General features: G+C 41.4%; 1 protein-coding gene across 1 annotated transcript in view; it reads right to left on the bottom strand.

The window, feature by feature from the left end:
• Window positions 1–21710, bottom strand: part of suclg2 (succinate-CoA ligase GDP-forming subunit beta) — a 118701-nt gene that overhangs the window by 63537 nt on the left and 33454 nt on the right. Inside the window, exons 3-4 of the mRNA XM_028575781.1 lie at window positions 2596–2695; window positions 1337–1427 (exon numbers count right to left, since the gene is read on the bottom strand). Of these exons, the coding sequence (XP_028431582.1) occupies window positions 1337–1427; window positions 2596–2695 (191 nt within the window). The remainder of the gene's footprint in view (window positions 1–1336; window positions 1428–2595; window positions 2696–21710) is intronic.

Raw genomic sequence — 21710 nt, forward strand, 5'->3', positions numbered from 1 at the left:
TCTTAATACATCCATGGGATTGCTCTGGTGCCGCCGAAAGATCCGCCTGATGTCCCTCATTTTTGGCCAGATGAAACCTTCCGCTTTCTTTGTATTGTCATTCTAACCTCCGGTCGATTTATGAGGACTATGGTTAAAGGTGCTGTAGGTAGGATTGTGAAGATCCAGGACTTAGCCAATACACGTGAACATCGACAACTTCTCAGTCCCTCCCCCCTTTCCGCTAAAGCCCAAAACAGTCTCCTAAGCCCCTCCCCCCACAAGGGAGAATGAATGCGTGTGCATGAGCAGTGATTGACACACAGTTAGACACCCCATCCTGGCCCTGATTGGTGCATCTGAACAGGGAGCTGCAAATTTTTGCAAATCGCACTACAGGCTGTAGGTGGTGCCAGAGGAGCCCGATTTTTTAAAATTTTTTATTATTACCTGCTTCATGTAGTTCTACTCAAGCACAGGGTCAGTTTCAGCAAATCTGACAGAAAGTTAGTTTTATAAGTCTTACCTACAGCACCTTTAAGTGCTCCTCAGATCTCTGCAGGGTAAATCAAGATTGTAAACGGTTTAAAGAAATGCCAATAAACCAGAGCATGTTTTTCTATCCCGGAATGCTGTGTGGACTAGTCAGACCTTCCTCCGCAGCGCTGTGAAAGTAGGTCTGGCAATGGGAGACTATCCTTGGTAAGACAATTGTCCGATTGGAGGTCACGTCTCTTCTCGCTCACATCTAATTCAATTTTGTTTGTTTACTTTTTCCTCCCAACTCTGGGACATGGAGTTAATTCTAAGCTTGTGAACGTCCTAGTCCGCAGGTGCCTTCTATAAAAATGACAAGTGTGACACTCATTTGATTCCAACTAATCTCTGCAGTAGGAGTAGGAGCAGAAGCTTGAATGGGGGGGTAGCAGGGGTAAACAGAGATGGGGAGAGACAAAGAAAGAGAGCAGGACCCACACACAAGCCACAGACCCGAAGGCTTCATCACCTGGAAAAGTCTGTTTTGAGGAGGTAGTGCATGCAGCATGCGAGTAGAGAAAATGATATTCCAGCTTGTTAGTGGCACATAGAAATAGTTGTTTACCAAACACTTTAAATTCACAGACCCGGTTCAATTTATGCAATGAGCCATAACACCAACCAGTGCATACCCACAGTAAACAACAGCGGACAGCTACTATTTAAACCTAGTGAAAAAAAAAAACAGAGCCAGACTGCCTTTACGGTCATTAATTTTACAGAACTGGACTCATAATGCCTTGAAATGAGGTCAGAAAAAAAAAACACTTAGAAAGAGCTAAGTATATCTATTTTTCTTTCAGTCTGCGCAGTTGCTCACCGTTTTCACTTTCACTCCATCTTTCGGTGTCTGCTTAGTAGTCAGATTGAAACCCAGCATCTTATTGGCCAGTTCACCAACCTTAGCAGGGCTGAAAAGGAGAGGTTACAAGTCAAACAGTATCTTTCTTTTCAACAACAGTCTTTAGTAAAAAAAGATGAGAAAAGCAGGTCAACTGACAGATAAAGTATTTATCTATCTCTACAGAGTTTGGCTTAGTTAAAGAAAGATATGGCTTAGCACATTCTAGGTATTTATGCAACATATTCTGACAAAGCACAGTTTTTGGAAATACTTTGGTACATCTACACATTGCTGTGAATAAATCTTGATTTATACTCTCTGTTTAAAAGCAGCCAACATACCGGCGCTGCTTCTGTAAGCATGCTCTGGTTTTGTTAGTGAATAAAAATGAAGCCAGGGTTGTTCTCATCCTTTCATAGATGAGAGAAAGGTGAACTGTGCACTTATGTCACTGTCTGGAGACGATGAACTTCAGCATATCGCACTTGGAAAAAGTTTCTGGCCATTCTGAACCCTGAAGTAGAGTGACGATGATAAATATCTGAGACAATTGTCATGAATCACCTTTTTGCCTTTAAGGCGGCAGTAAGTGGTAGGTACCTTTACCAGATATCTTATATATATATATATATATATATATATATATATATATATATATATATATATATATATATATATATATATATATATATATATATATATATATATATATATCTATCTATCTATCTATCTATCTATCTCTATACGTTGTACTAGTACTGTTTTTGTACATGGAAACTTGGCAGAGGGAAATTCAGTGTGAGCAAAGAAAAACTCTTTCAAGTTGTTGTTTAGCTTTTTGAAAAATGCACAAGATCTCAGGGTAAGCCTTTATTGGAGGAATACACCCATCACACTTTGTAATTCTAAGCTAGAACAAAATAAACCACAGCGGAGGCACAAAACCCAATCAACCCGAGAGAGAAAAACTCAGTATGGGGTGCAAAACGCTTCTGCCGACCCTAAAATCACTTTTTCAAAATTTAATAGCGGGTAGTTGTTCGAAGACGAGACACTGGAACAAAGAAAAAGTGTTTATTTGCAGCACAAGTAATCCCGACTGTGTCTTTGTGCCTAGGGAGCGTCTTCAGAGAGCTCTTTGAGCCTCCTCCCTCTATACGTCGCTGTCGCAGGAGAAATAATTTGAATCTCCTACAGTAACTCACAGTGTGAAATGTAGATCGAGGCATACTTACTCCTTAGTTAAGTGCACTCCACCTTTAAGGCCACTGTCAAACACACCCTTGCCTCTGCCACCGGCCAGAATCTGGGCTTTCAACACAATCTCCTTGGCATCTGAAATACAGATAGAGAGAGAGTCAACAGGAGGGAAAGAAAGAAAGAAAGAAAGAAAGAGCACCTAAGATACAGGCTCAGCACCATGAATGCTCCCTTAAATCACTTCACATGGGTAGGCACTTGTAATGACATTTCCAACATGTTAAGAGGCTAAAAGCATGTTTAAAATGTGCCCTGTTTCAGTCTCCTGGGTGCTAAAGCTAGCAGGAGGATAACACGGTGTAGGCAGCACCGACTGTTTTTCTCGCTACTGACAGCACTCCAAATTTACAGACAATAGAGCTATGTGTTGAAATCGACCAGAATTTTCCTTTAAGTCTGCACCTATCTGTCCATCTGATTGAAGAAAACAGTGGAAGAGGTAAAGAGAGGGGTGAGTGTGATATGTAAAATGATTAAGATTAAGATTAAGATTACCGATATGTCAGGAAGGGGAGAAAGTTCAGCACCCATCCACACGGAAAATAACAGCTGGGAATGTCAAAACCATAAATGTGAACGTCATGGTGGTGCTAGAGAAAAAAAGTCATGGACTCATCACATCATTAGGAATGCTTTGTCATGGAATTCATCATCTGGGAACCTTGAATATCTTTACCAAAGTTAACTGCAATCCATCCAATAGCAGTTAAGACAAAATCAGCCTGTGCACCAAAATCCAAAAATGTCAATCTCATGGTGGCACTAGCAGAAAAGTCAAAGAATGGCCAGTCAGTAGGCTGCATCTTCTCGGGGCATGAATGTCTTTACAAAATGTCACGGTAATTAATCGAATAGTTAGAGATATTTCAGTCTGGACCAAATTGGTGGACCGATCCAAAGACTGACATTGCCCTCTGTAGAACTATACCGCTAGCTTGGCTAAAGATACCATCCACATAGTACACACTTAAACTGTTTAATAAGTGCATTCCTTACAACTGACATCTGCTTACAATCTCACTTGCAGAAGGGAAATTAGCAACTGCACAACTGTTTTGAAACTTTCACATGACCTTGCTCCAATTATATAAGCACCCTGCATCCCCTTTGCTGTCACTGCAACCTTGCAAGAACTCGCACATCAGGAGGAGGCCCCTCAGCGGTCTATTCAGCGTCCAGCCCACAATCTCCCTCTACTCAAATGAAGCGAGGACACTTCATGAAAGATGGTCTCTGGCTAGGTTATTATTATCTAGGTGGGGGAGTTCAACCATTAACAGGTGGCTGCCATCAGGGTGGGAAGTGGGTGTAAGGGAGAGTGGAAGGGGATGATCCGCTGTGCGATGGTTAGAAAGACACCTTGACTTTGAGGGTTGGAGACAGGCTCCTCCCTTAACTGCGTAAAAAAAAAAAAAAGAAAAAAAAAACTCTACGAGCAGGGTGGGGAACATATAGACAGAAGCTGAGCGGAGAGAGCATGAAAACTCTGGCCGTGCTCACTACTGCTGCTGTAGTAAGAAAAGGAGCCAGAGAAAATAGCCTCTGACAAGGTGGCAGGGATTGAACTAACACTGCATTAGTGAGGCCCGCTCTCTGTGGAGAGTCGAGAGCTGAGAGGAGAGAATGAGAGAATAAAGGTGTGCTCATATGCAAAGGGCTTTGAGTCATAAATGAATAAATATGTTAATAAAAAACTGCTACTGTGCAAAATTAAAAAGAGTTCAAAGCAAGATGAAATAGAGTGTCCTGTGGGCATGTGCAGTGGAGAGGGATGGCACAGAGGAAATTACTTTTGCTTTAAAAGATGGAGAAAAAAAAAGAAACAAGTGGGGAAAGAAAAATGTAGCCCAATAGGAAGATTGCATTGTTGGACATACGGAGAAAGCTAAGAGTATTGACAAATTGAAGAGGAAAAAAAGCAAGATGTGGTTTTAAAGCAAAGATATATTAAATAGGCATGTAATGTGCCAGGGAAGGTAATGGAGTGAGAAAGAGGCAGGTGTTCATTCCTGCTGCACTAGTAATTGATGGCAAACCTGCTTATTATGCTGCACACAACAAGATAATTGTAGCAATATCAGCGATTATGAATGGGCACTGAAAGAGCAATGTGCTGATAATAATAGGAAACTTTATAGAAGAGACAAAATGAGACAAACATTAGATATAATGTGATAAAATGCATTCACACTGCATTTTAAAGACTGTATAATGAGAAAAAGACTAAAAAAAATTGGTTATCTAAGACACCAATCTGTGTTGGATCACATGCAGAGGATAATGATGTCCTCAAAGATCACAGTGAAGATGGTGCATGGTAAAGAGCAGGGTGGCCATTATCTGGTAGTATGACAGACACGAGATGGCCTCTAACACTCAGACAAAGGTTGGTCCCTAATGAGTGTGGAGCAGAATGGGGAGTGAATGGAAAAAAAAGAGTAATAGCATGTAAAATCAGAGACAAGTCATGCCTTTATGTTCAACCCAGACACTGCGATGAGCAACGGGAAAGAAGGGAACATCTGAAGTTAATCAGCAAAGACAACAGCGAGCACTGTGGGAGAGTCAGAGTTTAAGGTGTTCATACAATAAAAAGATGCAATATTTAATCTGTAAACTGAGGGGTCACGCTAATGAAAGGTGATGCACATCACATTCTGATTTGTTCTCTCATATATAGTACATTCTGTCCAATATGCTTCTGTGTGAGTATGTTTTCATTACTGTGATTGTGAAATACAAAGAGTGTATATGCACTAGATACATTACAATCAATTTATTTACATGTTGCAGCCACAGTAATTAAAAATACCTTCTGCAGAAAGTAGTTTGGTTGTTATTGGTTGAATGAAAACCCCTTTCGGGGGTGATTGCATAATCTGTTCTCTGCTTCCATTTATATCATACATGGCTCACACTGTGAAGATGCAGAGTAAGATGTTCATCTCCATTTATTTTCTATATCTTGGGGACACAGGGGGAGGAGATTAACATTGCACAACATCTCAAATCACATCACATGCAATTATAGTAATGCGGCCATCATCCTCAGGCCTTACTCATTTCCCAGTAATGAGTGCAAATCAACTCCCAGTCTGCTTGCCAGTGACAGCAGCAGGCAAAGAGGATGTTACTTCTACAATCAGTGTCTCTTTCACCCTCTTTCTTTCTGTGCACTTTTGAAAGGCCTATTCTCTTCCAGCCCCTCCTCCCTTCCCTTGTAGCCCCTGGGTGGCCAGCAGCAGAGATAGCTTTGGTCTGATATTTAATCAAGCCTTCGAGGGCTGTGCCATAAGGGGGATGCCGGCTGGTAAGGGACTGTTGTAGGCTGTGCGCCGATCCATAGAGAGTAAGATGTGGCTATCATCTGCATGGAGAGAGAAAAAGATCAGCACGGCCCTCCCCAGCATGCATGTGTGCTGTGATGAAAGTAATGTGTTGGTTAAATGGAGGCGACTAATCAAACTCTTGGGAGAGAGGAGAAAACAAAGACGAACGCAGACAGCCACAATCAAACAACACAAAATAGCCAGAGCCTTCCTGTGGATGAATGCCATTAACACTAGTGGGAAGGGGAAAAAGAAAGACCTCTCAACCTTCAGCATCTGTGCTCATCATTTCAGCACCCTTCCTGGTTATGATGCAGAAGAGAGTTGATTGCTGTCAAACTTAGTCTAAATAAAAAACAAAGTTTGCAAGACCATGAAATGTTAGTCTGCAAGACCATTAAAACAAATAACTATTCTTTCTCCAGTATTTCTTGGAATAGGTTCCAAGCAGCTGAAATGTAATTCATAATTCAGGGGTATTCCAGCACTATAAGTAGAAAGAACAACAATCTGTGCTTCCATTTGCTTCCATCTAGTGGCACATGGCACGTCTTTAAATAACTTCAATTATGTTGTCAACTGCATATTGATAGTTACATAAAGCTATTGGAGCGGCTCTAGCTTTTGACTTACCTTGCCACAGGGCTTTTTGCTGTGGCACATCCATGGCTCACTGATATAGGGAACAAACAATGAACGCGTAACCTACTATAGCCTAAAACAGGGCAACTATCTGATTAGCTTTACTAATTACACAAGTGGAAAACTGAATGTTAATGCGGTTTTTCCTTTTCTTTTCCACCATGTGTATAAAATGGGCAAGTTAGGCCAACACTTGTTTCTATATGTTCCGTGTAATAGCCATGCCAGCACATTATGTTTGAATTACACTTTGGCACAGGCAGAGCCAGTAAATGGTATGGGTTGTGTTTAATGTGTAGACTCCTTGTGTGATGATTTTATTTAACCACAATGGTAAGGCTAGTATCATCTTGGACCAGTTCAGCTTTCCATAAACTTTTACTATTTCCAAATCTGCCAGACTACGAAAATGTCGGAAAGAAAATGTCTCTCCATCCATGTACTGATGGCAGGTGAACCAAAAGGAAAGATATGAAAACAAAACATTCGTTGTTTCATGTACTTTGAACCCTGACATATAATGGCTTTGGAATTCTTCAAGCAAAATACGTTTCCCTGTTCAGTTGAGGTAGAAAATAGAATGATGATGTCATCGTACAATGGCCGACAACCATCGTCATGTCCTGACAGACGCCGGGGCGTGTGTTTGCAGCGGCGGTAATGGCATTCATTGCATGCTCAAAAAGTCACAATTCTGATTTATTATTATTATTATTATTATTATTATTATTATTATTATTATTATTATTATTATGTGCATGCACACTAACCCCCACCCCCAACCATCTTGTCGGTGACTGGCTGGAACATGGTTTGTTGTATTTTGGTGCAAAGCCTGTGCCTCTAGTGTTTGTTTGATGCTTGTGACCCCTGTGTTGTCTCCCGAGACCGGGCTTTTTCACAGTGTATTCAGGGGGCAGGCAGCTAGCGGATCAAAGGAGAGATGCCTACGATTTGAGACAAAAATGAAATCACGCTGAAACCATGAGTGCACCTTTAACGGGCACAAATTGATTTTGCGAGTGCAATTGCAGGTGGACACAGGCTGTCACTTTATTTCCCCCAAATCATCAAATTGGATAATTGTAATAGTGTACTGCCTCTGGACAGCACGCACCAGAGAAGGAGAAAGACAGAGAGAGGAAGAGAGTGAGTGCGTGTGAGAGAGCGAGAGTACAATTGTACAATTACAAACGCACTTATTTTTACAGTCTATGGAACTGGCGAAAGAACGTCGCAATTGATAAGATGACAGACATCCTTTAATTGTTAATGGTGGAGGATATAGCTGATGTAGTGGGTTTGGTGCCCGTATGATTTGAGCTTCACTCTCATGCAGCCCACGTCCACAGTCTGAGTGACCAACACTCAGTCAAGCAGCGAAGCAGAGAGGAGAGACAGATAGGCCAATACAGACGTGTAGCGAGAGCACACTGGAAGCAAGATGCCTGAATATTAATTCATGTCATCGTCCATCGTGATGTTTCACTGCGGTCATCATCAGATGCCTGTTCGGTAGACATTGTCCAACCCTTGTTGAAAAGTCAACAAACATTAATAAATCCTAACCACGCTCTACAAAGTCATCTTGCCACTGGCATGTCCCAAATGCTGGGACTTGTATAACAAGGGACAAACAAAGATTCAGACCAAAAAAAGTCAAAGATAACAATTTGACCTCTTTGTTGGTTACAACTAAATATATCATTACCATGTCACTGTCTTTCCTGGTTAAGCCCACCATCCCTGTGTCTGTCTCTGCCTCTAATGATGCCATCTCAGTGCTACTCAGTGGAGGAGAATATTGGCGTCCCGGACCGACACTGGCACCTCTGTGTGACACCTCCCCCAGTCACTGCTTGCATGACGGCCGAGTCCTCATTAGAGGACAAGTCCACCTGGCTTTCAGACATAGACAGCACTTCTAATGACATCCTGAGATGGCCCTGGTCTCCTCTCAGTGACAGAGAGGTGCAGTTCAAATCCCTGGCTGAGAGTGTTTCACTGCCATACAACCAGAGGGTTGACGGTAATGATAATGGTGTTGTGGAATGATGGGTGCTAAATGAACGTGGGGAGAATCAGTAGGGAGAACCATTTTATTTGACAACGAAGCCTCAGCAAAGACATTTACTTGCATCTAGCCGCATCATGAGACCGTTAACTTGAAACACTAACTTTGGGTTGCAGACAACGGAGTGATCCAGAAAATCTCCATACATTATTTTAAATAAGTGACCAAGAGTCTGCACAAACATGAGCTGCTCACTTCTCATTATTGACTCAACATTTCTTATCAGTTCAGCATGAACAATAGCCATCAGTTCAGCATGTACAACAACAGCATATCAAACTATTCTGAAACTACCAACATCTGCTGCTGCTAATGCACTGATGGGCAAGAGCCCTAGTTGCAATGCATTTCCACTGACGAGTAATGAAGCTTGTCTAATGGTCGGAGGTCCCTACAACAAAGAACAATGATGTTTTGTACATGTCATTCCACTAGTACAATTCATATTTATGGACCTGACTTAACTTTTAACTCCAACTAATACCAACATGACAAGAAAGTCTGCATTTATGCAAAGTACCCTGAGAACAAATAATAGGATAGGCAACATGTTCACTTCTACTGGCACATTAGTATCATCCTAATACGATAGACGGGATGTGTGAGAAATAATTCCACGTCTCACCCATAACATGAATAGGTTAGGGTGCGTAATGAGGAGGTGGAAACACTAAGCTGCTTACAGAAATCAGCTCTTTGAGAGACAGGGCGCTTTACCCTGCAAAGCCTATTTACAGCTGTTAAGACAATTTCAGATGCATGGCTTTTTTTTTTAACCAAACGAGAGAGCTAAGAGCCAGCTCATGAACAGTATGGGATGACAACAGGTCCTTGGATAGGCCAGGTGTCTGTGTTCGAGCTCCTGTATTGTCTATGTGCTTCAGGGTGTTTTGTGCAGATTCCTAAAACGACTGTGTATGCAAGTGATTGCAGTTATCATACAACCTACAATGTGTTTCTGAATGAAGTGTCCGTCAGTAGGCCACTGTGCCCGTGTTAATAACCTTATGTTTCAATCCAGCCCTTCCCCATCCTCTTTCCCCATTGGGTGTGTGTTATCTTGGCAGGTACTGGAGACAGGAAAACTGCAGGATAACATCCGTCTTCCTGTGTGACAGACCAGCCCACTGAAGGGACGAGAGCTTATCCGTCCATCAGCGGGTGCCCTGCAGGGAGCGGGGTGGCGAGACAAAGATACCTACAGCTCACTCCAGCTATGTCCCTCTACTCATTTAGTTCTCCTACAATGTGATCAAAGGGGCAAACAAGGGCACTGAGGTACTGCTTTGGTACTGCGTTTATTTTACAGGAGGGTGGGGCATAAATTAGGGGGCCGTGTTAGGCACTACAGACAAAAACAGAGCAACACAGCCAGTAATTACTAGAGAAGGAGGAGATGAATAAAAGACAAAAAGTGAGTGAATGAACAAATCCGAGGGAGCAGAAAAGAGATATCAGGCTAAAAGAAAAAGAAAACAAAGAAAAAAAAGAGGGACTAAAGCAAAGGAGAAGACAAAGGTCAGAACGTGTGGGTAAAATGCAGAAGAAAGAGCAATGTTGTTTTGACTTGACATTACAAGTTAATAGCTATAATGGCCCTCATCCCATTTACGTAGAAATTAGTAACGTAATAGGCCCTGACTTGTTTCAAACTCTTGCCACATAAACAGCAGCAGCATGGTTAATGGTTGCACATTTGTCAAGCGATTTTCTTTTATTAGTGTGCACAAAGCAGATCAGTCTAATGCGTGTATAAGTAGTATACTTGCTAAATATCGCACACAAACGAACAAGGAACAGTTATGAGAGTTCAACAATCTATTATACTATAATTATTTAACTTTGGTCTCCTGTAAAGTACACATATTCAGTGTACAGATGACACAAATGCACAGCAGCTACACATGCTTTACATGTCTGTTGATGATTGCAAGCAGCACTGCATGATGCATCATATGAAAATGTCCACTGGACAACCAGAGCCAACCAAGTTTTCTTAGTTTAGTACCTTTGGTTTACTGTAAAGTTTGACTTAGACTTTCTCATCTCACCTGACGTGATGACTGGGACTGTTGCAAGTAACCTGATTATAAAAAGAGCTAGCTTACTTATCTTCTCTTGCACAGTTCGATAACTCAACAACATATACACACAGTCCATTTGGGCTCATGTTTCTAGTTACCTTCCCCTACCGCCGTGTTTACATTGGGAACAGCGGAGGTGGCAATGGTTACCGCTCGCTGATGGAAATGACATGGCTGGCAGTAAGAGCATGAAGATGGCAACAATACAAGTGCAATATCCCATAATACTGAGGCTGCATATTCTTTTGAAGTTCAAGAACAAATTTTTGAGATTAATAGATGAGCAGCTGCCTCAGTGGCCTCTGTCCAGTAGACCAACGAGAAGAGAACACGACATGGGTTCCAGCTGGAGTACATACGCACAAAGCTCTAAGGGGTCGTCTTATCCCACACTACTTCAGACAAAGACAAAAGTGAAAGGGCCGTGGTTGAGCCAACTCTACTCAGCGCTAACTGCCACTGTCAGCGCTTTTCACCAGAGACTCTGCCTCATTTTCTGAAGGGGGAAGATGAAAGTGGTCTTAAAAGGCGCTTGAAGAGTTGAAGTGCACGAGGCGGCTCTAGTGGGGACTGTGAATGAGAAGGGAGGGGATGCGCAGTGAGGAGAGGTCTGACCATTTTCCATGTTTTAACCATGTTATATGCAATATATATTTGTCTGTCCATGTGGCAATAGGCTGTATAGTACAGCTGTGACTTTTCTTTTTTCACTCAACACATTATTAAAATGTCTGTCCAAACATTTTCTTAGTCACTGGTGAGACAGGATTGGTATCACACACACAGAGAGCTGAGCATAATAGAATTTGAAGACAAAGGACCTAGGCCTTATACAACAGTTATCCAAATCCAGGTAGGCAAAAATTGAAAGTGAAGAAAAGGCACACAGAGAGAACGCAATAGGAAAAATATATCACTGCATTGCTTCTTAAAAATTCCCTGCTCAATGAAGCAGGGAATAGCCTTAATAAAAAATGCAATTTAGAAAGTGTTGGGACAAAGTGAAAAAAGAGGAACTGAAACATGAGTGGTGCTAATATGCCACAGTAACAGATCACTACTCAACACCCACAACAGGGCTTTAAATTCTTTTGATGTGTGAAGTCCTTCCGCACATCTCATACCAAAGAAATTAACAACCACATGCATAGAGGCATTTTTTATTATTTTAGCTTAGTTTTAAAAAATAAATCAAATGTATAGAACTAATAATTTATGTTGCACTTTTATTTGTTTTATGTACCATAGAAACCTGTTCGCATTGGCATCTTGGCGGTTAACGGTTAATGATCGGTTACCGAGGGTCGGCTATCAGTCAGGAAAAAAAAAAAAAAAAAAAAAAAAAAAATGCGATGGTCGGGGCTCAGCTTTTTAAACTCGCAGGGAAGGTGTCCAAAGCACAGTGGCTGAGTTTGTATAAGATGTGACGTTGTGACCATTGAGCTTTCAACTTGCAACCTTCAGGTCCAAAGGCAAATGCTGATCTAAGTGAGCTATTGTCCAGGTGATGACTCCTCTAGCTATTTGGGCTATATTTTATTGAGTCAGCCTGGGTTGACTCAATAACATGATTTTCCTAAACTGCAACTGGACTGATTGTCAATCAGAATCAGGTGTGTTAATGCAGACACACATTTAAAATGTGCAGGGCTGTTGTCCACAGCACAATGCCTGATTAGATACACGTATGATCATCTTGCAACACCAGGTGCTCGAACTCCGACCCATTGAGGCCGTAGGCGGGTTCTGATCTCAGGGAGCTATTATCTGGGTGATGTCACAAGTGGCATCGCAATGCCTAGTAGACAAGGAGCAGGCTAGCAAGAAAATGCTGAATTTTAAGCTACTATAAAAAATGTATTTCTTATTACACAATTCTGAGAATGTGTGTACTTGGTTGAGACAACATAGAGATGCCTGTAATCAATAAATGCCAAACTGATGTTTAAAGATGCTCTATTTTGCATTGACTGCTATGCGTAGATGAGGACACAATTCAATTTTTTTTTTTGATAAATCAAAAATTTAAATGACAAATTTGTGGAGGACAGTCTGGAGATGAAGTTGCCCAAATTTGGTGTCAATTGAAACAAAAATGTGGGAGGAGATAGACATTTTGCAGTTTTTGCAAAAAGTAGAGTGATGGACTTCAAAATTGCCACTAGCAGAGTACAGTTTCTGTTCTATTGAGGCTACAGTTTGGCGTAAGTTGCGATGATGTAGCATGTACAGCTGATTTGTTATGAATTTTGAAAGTTTAGAATTTTAAATGGCTGTTGTAGCGCCACAATCAGGACTATAGCACACAGATCTCACTGATTGCGTTTGGCATAGGACTGGACTCGTGTGCAAAGTTTGGTGAGTTTTCATGCATGGGAGCATGGATTTCTTAGAAATAATAATAATAATAATAATACAGGCAACTACAATAGGGTCCACGCAGCTTCACCCTTAATTAGTATCCCTAGAAAAAGCACATTAAACAAAAGCAGAAGTGACTAAACTGAGGCATAACACAGCATCTCCACTGACACACAGGACAGTGAGGTTGGGTGGGAGGAGAGTATGAGGGAGGAAGAGCTTTTCTATGACAGATGGTACAGGCTAGACACCGTGTATATAGTACTCTAAAGATGATCTCATAAACCAGCACCAGGCCCAGTCGGAGGTGTAAATGCTTCTCTGCACCTTGCCAGAGAAAGGGTAACCGTTAATATCACCAGCAAAATAAATGTGGAGGCACACCAAGTGTGAGCATCTGTGTTATGCCTTATCTTATGTGACATTTCACACCCTTATTAATAAACCATTTTAATGCATCACCAGAGAACTGAAAATGTAATAAATACAAGCAAACGCCAAATCAAATAGTGAATCAAAGAGTCATAAGTAACCCTTTTTAAAAAGCCAACAAAAACATCAGTCACATTAATAATATGTAATTCGTGCATACAGTTTACTTTTAAATATATACCCGTTTTGGGGCACCTGGGTAGCTCACCTGGTAGAGCGTGCATCCCATGTTTATTGAAATTGTTAAGAGGATAACCCCTTGAGATGAAGCATCTCGTTTTCGAGGGGGTCCTCGAAAGCGAGATGCTTCATGTACTGAGGCTCAGTCCGTGCCACAGCGGCCGCGTGTTCAATTCCGACCTGCAGCCCTTTGCTGCATTTCCCCCTCGCTCTCTTCATATAGCTGTAATTAAAAAGAGAACTCCAACTGCAGTACACTGAAGTGCAGGTACAATACCGGCCATGAACTTTGTTACGTTACCTGTAGTAAGGAAACCGTTAGAAAATGTATACATTCTCCTGCAAGCAAAATTACGAATCCCACTATGGCCACGCCAAGACCCGCCCTACGAAGCAAGTTGATTGGTTGGGGTTATGCATTTCACCTCGAGTGGTTAAGGTTAGGATAGCCGATTGGTCAGGGGATAGGACCTGTACTAGGGCTGCACAATTAATTGAATTGTAATCACGATCACGATTTGGGCTTCCCACGATCAAATTTGCATGATCGAGCGATATTCGTCATTCCGTTCATAGAACGCTCCTTATCACAGTTTTTGCAAAGCCAATCTAGCGCTCCATAAAACACTGTCTGTTCACGTGCCTCCATCAGAGTTGTTCCCTGCACCTCGCAGCTTAGTTTTTAGATGTAGACAGTCAGAGGACAGAGTAACATGAGGAAAATCCCACAACAGGTAGCAGTCTGTCATCATAAGCCGGTCACAATTTTTACCAGTTTACCAGTAAACAACATTTTGTCTCGTCCGTTTTGTTTTTCATACAACAGCAGTGACCAGTGCTAGTTTGTGTCTTTTAGCTCATAGCTTTAGCAGCAGACTGACGTCCTGCTGTTGGAATCCTGTCACACTACACCGTTTAGCTGTCAGCATTTTAGCCGTGTTTAATCCAGTTACTACTGTGGTTAACGGTAGGCTAACGTTACCTACTGTGTAACGTGTTATTAGTGTTTACTAGCGTGACATGCAGCGATGTTTATGTTGCTTCTAACGTGGGTTTCGAAGCATCAGAGTGCAACGCAGTCATGTAAGTAGCAGTGTAATGAGCCACCGAAAGCCGCGTTGCCATTTCGTCAGGTAGATACCTTACGGCAAACGTGCATGTATGGAAAGTGGTCGGACAACAGCTGAAATGGCATACTCCTTCACAGTATCCTTCAATAAAGGAGGAATGTAGCACAATATGGATGTATTAGCAGGAATGTACCACAATATGGATGTAAAAGCAGTTATAATTAGCCTATGTGACAATAAAATTTGTTTTGGTTAAAATCAACAAATAATTGTGATGATTAATCGTGATCTCAATATTGATCAAAATAATTGTGATTATCATTTTGGCCATAATCGTGCAGCCCTAACCTGTACAAATCAGGTTACGTTGTCTTACGTAAGCATGGACGCCTGGCCAATAGTAGCTATTGAAGGGCGGGTCTTGGCGTGGCCATAGTGGGAAACAAAATATCGCCTCCTGCAGATCAAAGCAGAAACATGCAGGATATTATGGCTGGGCACTTCCTGTCGGTCCTCCCAGCTGCTGTCACAGTTACAGCTGCCCTGGCTCTTTATACCACTGGGTCCTTCCAACATGCCCTAATTCTGTGTTTGGTATATCCCATGTCTATTTACACTGTTAGTGATGGGGAAGCACAGTGCATGTGTCTGGGATTCCATCCAGCAGAGGCTGCTGTGCATGGAGTCTCTTCTGCACCTCAGTGCACAATGAGAAACCCATACCACTGGATTCCATGTAGAGAGATCAAATTACCTCACCCATCCGTAGGTATACTGGTATATGCCTCCTCCACTCTGCAGTTTTGTTGCATGTTAGATTGTTGCAATCTCATCACCATTTCCTTTCAGCACATACGGTTCACCATGCAGCCTTTATCTTCAAACCAGATGATGCAGCACATATTGATCATTTATTTTAATGTAAAGATCCTTTGTCATTTTTAAATAAAATGTGTGCTGATATCATACATGTATTTGACTCCGAATTCAACATTGAACAACACCAAAACCCGCCACACACTAGGATGGTTGCAATAAGGCTGGTGATGGTGTCAGAAGCTGGCTGCATGGCAAACATAATATACAAGATACTTTAATCTATAAGCCATCTGCATGGGCATTTACTCTCCATTTAATGCATGCACTGTCTGAAACTAACGACTTAATGCTGAGGTCTCCCTGAGCAGACTGGCACTAACACGAACATTAGACATGGGACAATACACTTTAAGCCAGTATTGTGTAGAAAGATGCTAGCTCCTGGTTTACAATGAGCTCCGTCTTAATTTGCAGTTCACAGGCCAGAGGCAGAGAAGTCTGAGCTGCCACAGAGAGCAGACAACTAAATGAGCAGTCTAAAAATAATCACTTTAAGGTGCACACAACAACAGTGTCCTTGAGCTACTTTTATTTACACATCATCTGAGGCACAGTGTAAGCCTCATTGACTACGTTTACATGCACAAAACATTCTGGTTTTTGCCCTTATTCCAAGTGTTCCAGCATTGGGAGACTTGTTTGACATATCTCAAAACCTGTCGATATCCAAGTCTTTTATAATGTTTAAAAATAAAAAATAAAAAAAGGATGTTTTTCCTTCTGACTAGAAATGTGCGCACAGTACTGGCCGTAAATAGGCTACAGGCTGTGTGTCGCAAACTGTGGTAAAACCCCCAATTTAAAACACATATTCTGAATGCGCTATATACATGTTCAACCAGAATAACATCAACATATCCCACATCTTAATCAGAAAAAGCTACATTCAGAATAGGGCCCAATTCGGAATATCTAAATGGGATTAATCTATGCTGTTTACATGACCCGTATCAAATTTGGAATAATAGTGGAATAATAGTATATATATTAGGGCTATTATAATTAACACAATAATGGGGAGACCTCTAGCTCACCCAATAAGAGTGTGCGCCCCATGTAGGGGAGGCCTTTGCAGCGGCCCAAGTTCGAATCCGACCTGCAGCCCTTTGCTGCATGTCATCCCCAATTTTTTTTTAAAACTAACGTTTACAAGTGTAAAGTGAGACTATACATTGTGTTAGTATTACCAAGTAATGTTACACTCAGGTTAATATGCCCATCTGTTGTTGCTTGATGGGCTTGAGTTTGCCATACTATGCTTTCAGCACATTTTTGAGCATCCAGTACCGTTGAAGTTATTCTGGAGAATATTGTAAACCGTATTTGTCATTGTTTTGGATTGTTGCAATAATAATAAACATTTGCATAAAGCAAGCATATTTGTCCGCTCCAATGTTAATAAGAGCATTAAAAACTTGAAAAAAATCCCTTTTAAAAGTACATTTAGAGCAGATAAAAATATGTTTATTTGCTATTAATGCTTGTTTACCATGGACAATCATGCGATTAATGGCGATTAAATATTGTAATTGATTGACATCCCTAATATATAGCATGGCCAACAAAATATTCGATGTGGTCGACGCAGGAACGGATTTTGACCTCAGCCAACTAGTGCTTTCAACCATGCCAACTTAAGACAGGAATGCATGGCAAATAGAAACTGATGGCGACGCATTTGTCAGTCTAGTAGATCATTTACATATCGTTCTTTCCCTCTCACTCATACACCATCACAGAAAGCACGAGCATAACCAAATCTTTCACACAGACACACCTGCCTCATCAATGAGTTGGCTTATGTCAAAGTAGTTCGCCATTATTCAGTAAGCCAACATATCAAACTAACTATCCCTCTAATAAGCACACATGAGATTTGACAGCCATGCATAAAAACTGCTCTGTTTACACTGAATATTCATAGCAGAGTGAAATAAATTAAAATGCTCCCCACCTCTGTTAATCTTCATTCTGGTAGTGAGGCTGTGCTAAGAACAAAGTGAAGAATACAAGCTGAGGTAGACTGAGGTGAACGGAGAGCAAGAGAAATTAAGGTAACTTTAAAAACTGAACACAAGACAGACACAAGAGAACCAAAAAGATACAGAAAATGTGAATGCAAGACAATTTGTCAAATGAAAAGTCAGGAAGATGACAACCGTAAAAGAGCACAACATACTGCAAACTCATCTGATATGAGGTGTACACATACACAAGTATATGTTGCTCCCATTCATCACACAGGCTCAACATGCAATGAAGATAAGAATCCACAGCAATGTTTTCTTCCATCGCCGCTTTGTCAATGAATGATTGCTGGGGGAGGCAAGAGGCATGACAGACATGAAGGGCTCTTGCAGCAAGGAAAGGAGGGAAAATGTGGTTTTGATTTAAAATTCAGACTGAAAATCCATCAAGATTTGCTCAACAGATGCATCTGTCAAGCGGGTGGCGACACACAAAGTGGACTGCATAATCACATTCTCTTTGGCTGTAGCAGAGCACAGGTATGTGTATATTTGTGTGCATATTTGTGTGCATGTGCAAGGCTGTGCATATGCGCTTAAAAGCAAAGACGAAATCTGTATTCATTACTGGACTTGCTGTGATATTTCATTAGATAGCAACCAGGTCTTTGAGATAAACCTTATATATGAGTGTGCTCACATCACTACAAAAGGAAAGGCAATTCAGTCTTGCATTGACTGAACCTTTATACCGTTATCGATAACATATTTAGGCAAGGCAGAAGGGGATCTGCCAAAGAAGACAACCTTTTCCAAATCCATATACGCACAAGATTTTCACATATGGGGTTATTTGATGAATACCAAGTACCGGTAACGCATGAAATGTCAGAAACTCTTTCAGGCGATTTACTGGAAGAAGTTCCTGCTCCATTTCCCAAACAGTATTACCCTCTTGCACGCCTCAAGGAAAGGTATGCACTTGCATCATGAGATGTGCATGTATTGCTCCAGAGGGCTTAACATTTGTTTTCTCATTGAGATGGATTGACGCATGTCTTTACTCAAACTTTAAGTATATTTTGTATTTGTCCATCTAATGACATGCTTTTTATCTTATTATTGTCACATTATCTTATTATTGCAATTTTATCCTATTTTATCTTTTATATGACTAGTTCTCTTACTTTGTATTACAGCAACTAGTGTTTTTTTTATTGCTGAGCTGACCGGTTTTCTTGCCAAATACATTTAATTGTACCACAGACCCGGTGTTAATCCATATATGAAAAATAAACTTGAAACGTTGACACTAATGGGTACTACGTATCAATGTGTGATCTAAGGTACTCTTTTGGTTAATTGCCCTCTTACTTGCCCTCTAAACTTCTTGGTTGTTTCATGAGCCTGATGAAGCACTGAGTAAAATGTGCTAACAAATGAGTTTTGGGTTAATACAACAAACCTGTGTAGCTACTTTTTCTGACCTCTTTTAGGTCAAATTTTAGCAAGCACGGAACTAGAAGTGCTGCTGAAGGTTCACTGCTTTCTTGGTAGCATCACACTACAAACATCAGGTATTGATTCCGACAGAGAGACAATGGCCCAATCCCAAAGTGAGCCCTGAGGACTAAGGACTAAAGACTCACAGACTTAACTGATCTCAGGTGCTAAGTGAGTGAGTGTGGTATAAATGGGATTGGGACAGCACTTCACAAGGTCACATGTTACCTTGGCCACGTTTAATAACAAAGATGTTGCTGACACTTGCCGGTTTGGGTTTGGGAATTTTCATATTAAGTTTGTTGCTTTCCACATGGCCAAAGCACAGGAGATGGCTGCCTGATTCCAGATTTTTTCAAACTCTTGTTTTACAAGCTGGACAACAGGTAGAGATGGTCCGATACCGATAGTATCGGCTCCGATACTGCCTAAAACGCTGGTATGGGGAAGTACTGGAGTTTATGCACCGATCTGATACCACGTAATAAAGCCCTAAAGAAAATCTACGTTGTAGTTTATTTATGTTCTTTTTCCAATATAACTGACGGTCAAACTGGATAATAAAAGAAAGTTCTACGGCATTCATTGTTTGTGTTTGTACATGTTTCACAAAGACTTTAACCTGAGCCAGACAGACAACAAAGATAGAAATCATATCACATCCATACAGGGATAGTAGTATACGGTTGTTAAAACATAATAAAATATATGACACACTGGTATCGAATCGGTACTCGGTATCGGCCGATATGCAAGTTCAGGTATCGGAATCGGTATCGGGAAGAAAAAAAATGGTATCGGGCCATCTCTAACAACAGGTTGGTCTGTGTTCCGTGGTCGTGTGTCGTGCTGTTGTTAACTTTTGTAATTTCCAGATTTCCCTATGGTCTCCGCAGGAAACGTCACAATGCTTTGAACTGTGGGTAACTCCCTTTGGTGAAGTCTGCATTGATGCAGACTCACGGAAAGAGCTCGGTAAGTCTGTACTCAAATCCTAATGCCCTTTGAAATTCGACATTGGGACAACCCTAAGCCCTTACGAATTTCACAAGAACGCGCTTGGGCCATTTACTTGTACTTGGCCCATATACTGCGGAAGACTATAGCACATACATGATTATTGTCTTTGCTCTATAACAAGACAAGAGGACTGGATACCTGAATGTCTCAAATCTGTTGAGAGACAGTAAATATACTTAACTTAACAAAAAAGAAAAGACTATTAAAACATTTAGACATTAAAGCCATGCTATGTAACTTCAAGGTCCTAACGTTTTTTTTGTTTCAAAACTACAGCTTGGTCTTTGGGCTGTCTTTCTAACTTTCTCACACAAGCTTGGGTTTGAGACTAGAGGATCTGGGTCATTGGTTTTAGACAGACAGCAAGAGTTAAGAGTGCCACTCTGCCAGCGTCCCGGTGGAGCACACATTATAAAAACTTTGGACTTTCTGATACCTCACTGCATGGCTCACCCAGTATGGGGCCCTACTTTCCATGAGCCATTAGCTGGTTGTGATTCCCCCATCTGCCACAATATAAACTCTCCCCTGAGTTGTCATTCAAGGTAAAGGGGATCAATGGTCCATGTCGGATATTTTTTTCATGTTTTGATAAAGAAGGAGAAAGATTTTAAGCTATTTGTCCTCCGCGATAATAGAGCAAATCAATCTGCGTCCACTTTAGGAGAGTTGGACCACTCTACATTACACGAGAGGAGTGAGAAGAGGTTCTACATAGCATAGCTGCAATTGAACTGTCAAGTTAACCACTTCACAGTTAAGTGAGTGTAGCGGAGGAGAATACTGGTTGGTGTGCATGTGCATGTGTGAGTGTCTGTATTTCATATGGGCAAGTTTACCCTACGCATTTCATTCATCCCTGTCTGTGCTTCCATGCTTGACTGGTTCATTCTATTGTGTATGAGAGAAGCCAGGGGCTCACAGCAGGATATCAGCACCACACAGAAATCCATTTGAGTCGCTCCTGGTCAGCTCAGATACCCCAACCTTCCATATCCCCTGTAAACAGCCATATTCTGTGTCCTCTACACTGGAAAGCCATGAAACGGAGCTCCATCCAGGGCTGGCTTCACACCCGGCCTCCCCCTCACCTCCTAGTAGGCAGAGCTTGACAGTCTGAGTTTGCATTTCAGCCCAACAGATCTTAACTAAAGAGGCTACTGATCTCCACCTTTCTCTCATTCCCTATCACATTCATGTATGACCTAACATGGCTCAAGAGTGAGCCGTACACATTCATGTGAGAGCATGAAGAGACACATTGTGCATCTGAAAAAATTAACCGTCAGTAGATGCTCACTTGCATGCTTAATAGTGAGCCAGCAATAGTCACAGGATACGCTAAGTGTGAGCAACACACAAACATACTAGGACGCTGACAAAAGCTTAGTGCATAAATGGAGATGAGAAGATAAAGCAGCTCTGAAGTAAGCTGTGGAATCAAGGGGTTGATTTACTGAGCCAACCGCAATTTACTAACCTGACGTGCCAGATGGTTTGTACACAGAACTATCTGAGAAGCCATCATTGGAACCGGTTAGGAAAAGGC

Source organism: Perca flavescens, chromosome 4 (assembly GCF_004354835.1).
Source record: "Perca flavescens isolate YP-PL-M2 chromosome 4, PFLA_1.0, whole genome shotgun sequence".
NCBI lineage: Eukaryota > Metazoa > Chordata > Actinopteri > Perciformes > Percidae > Perca > Perca flavescens.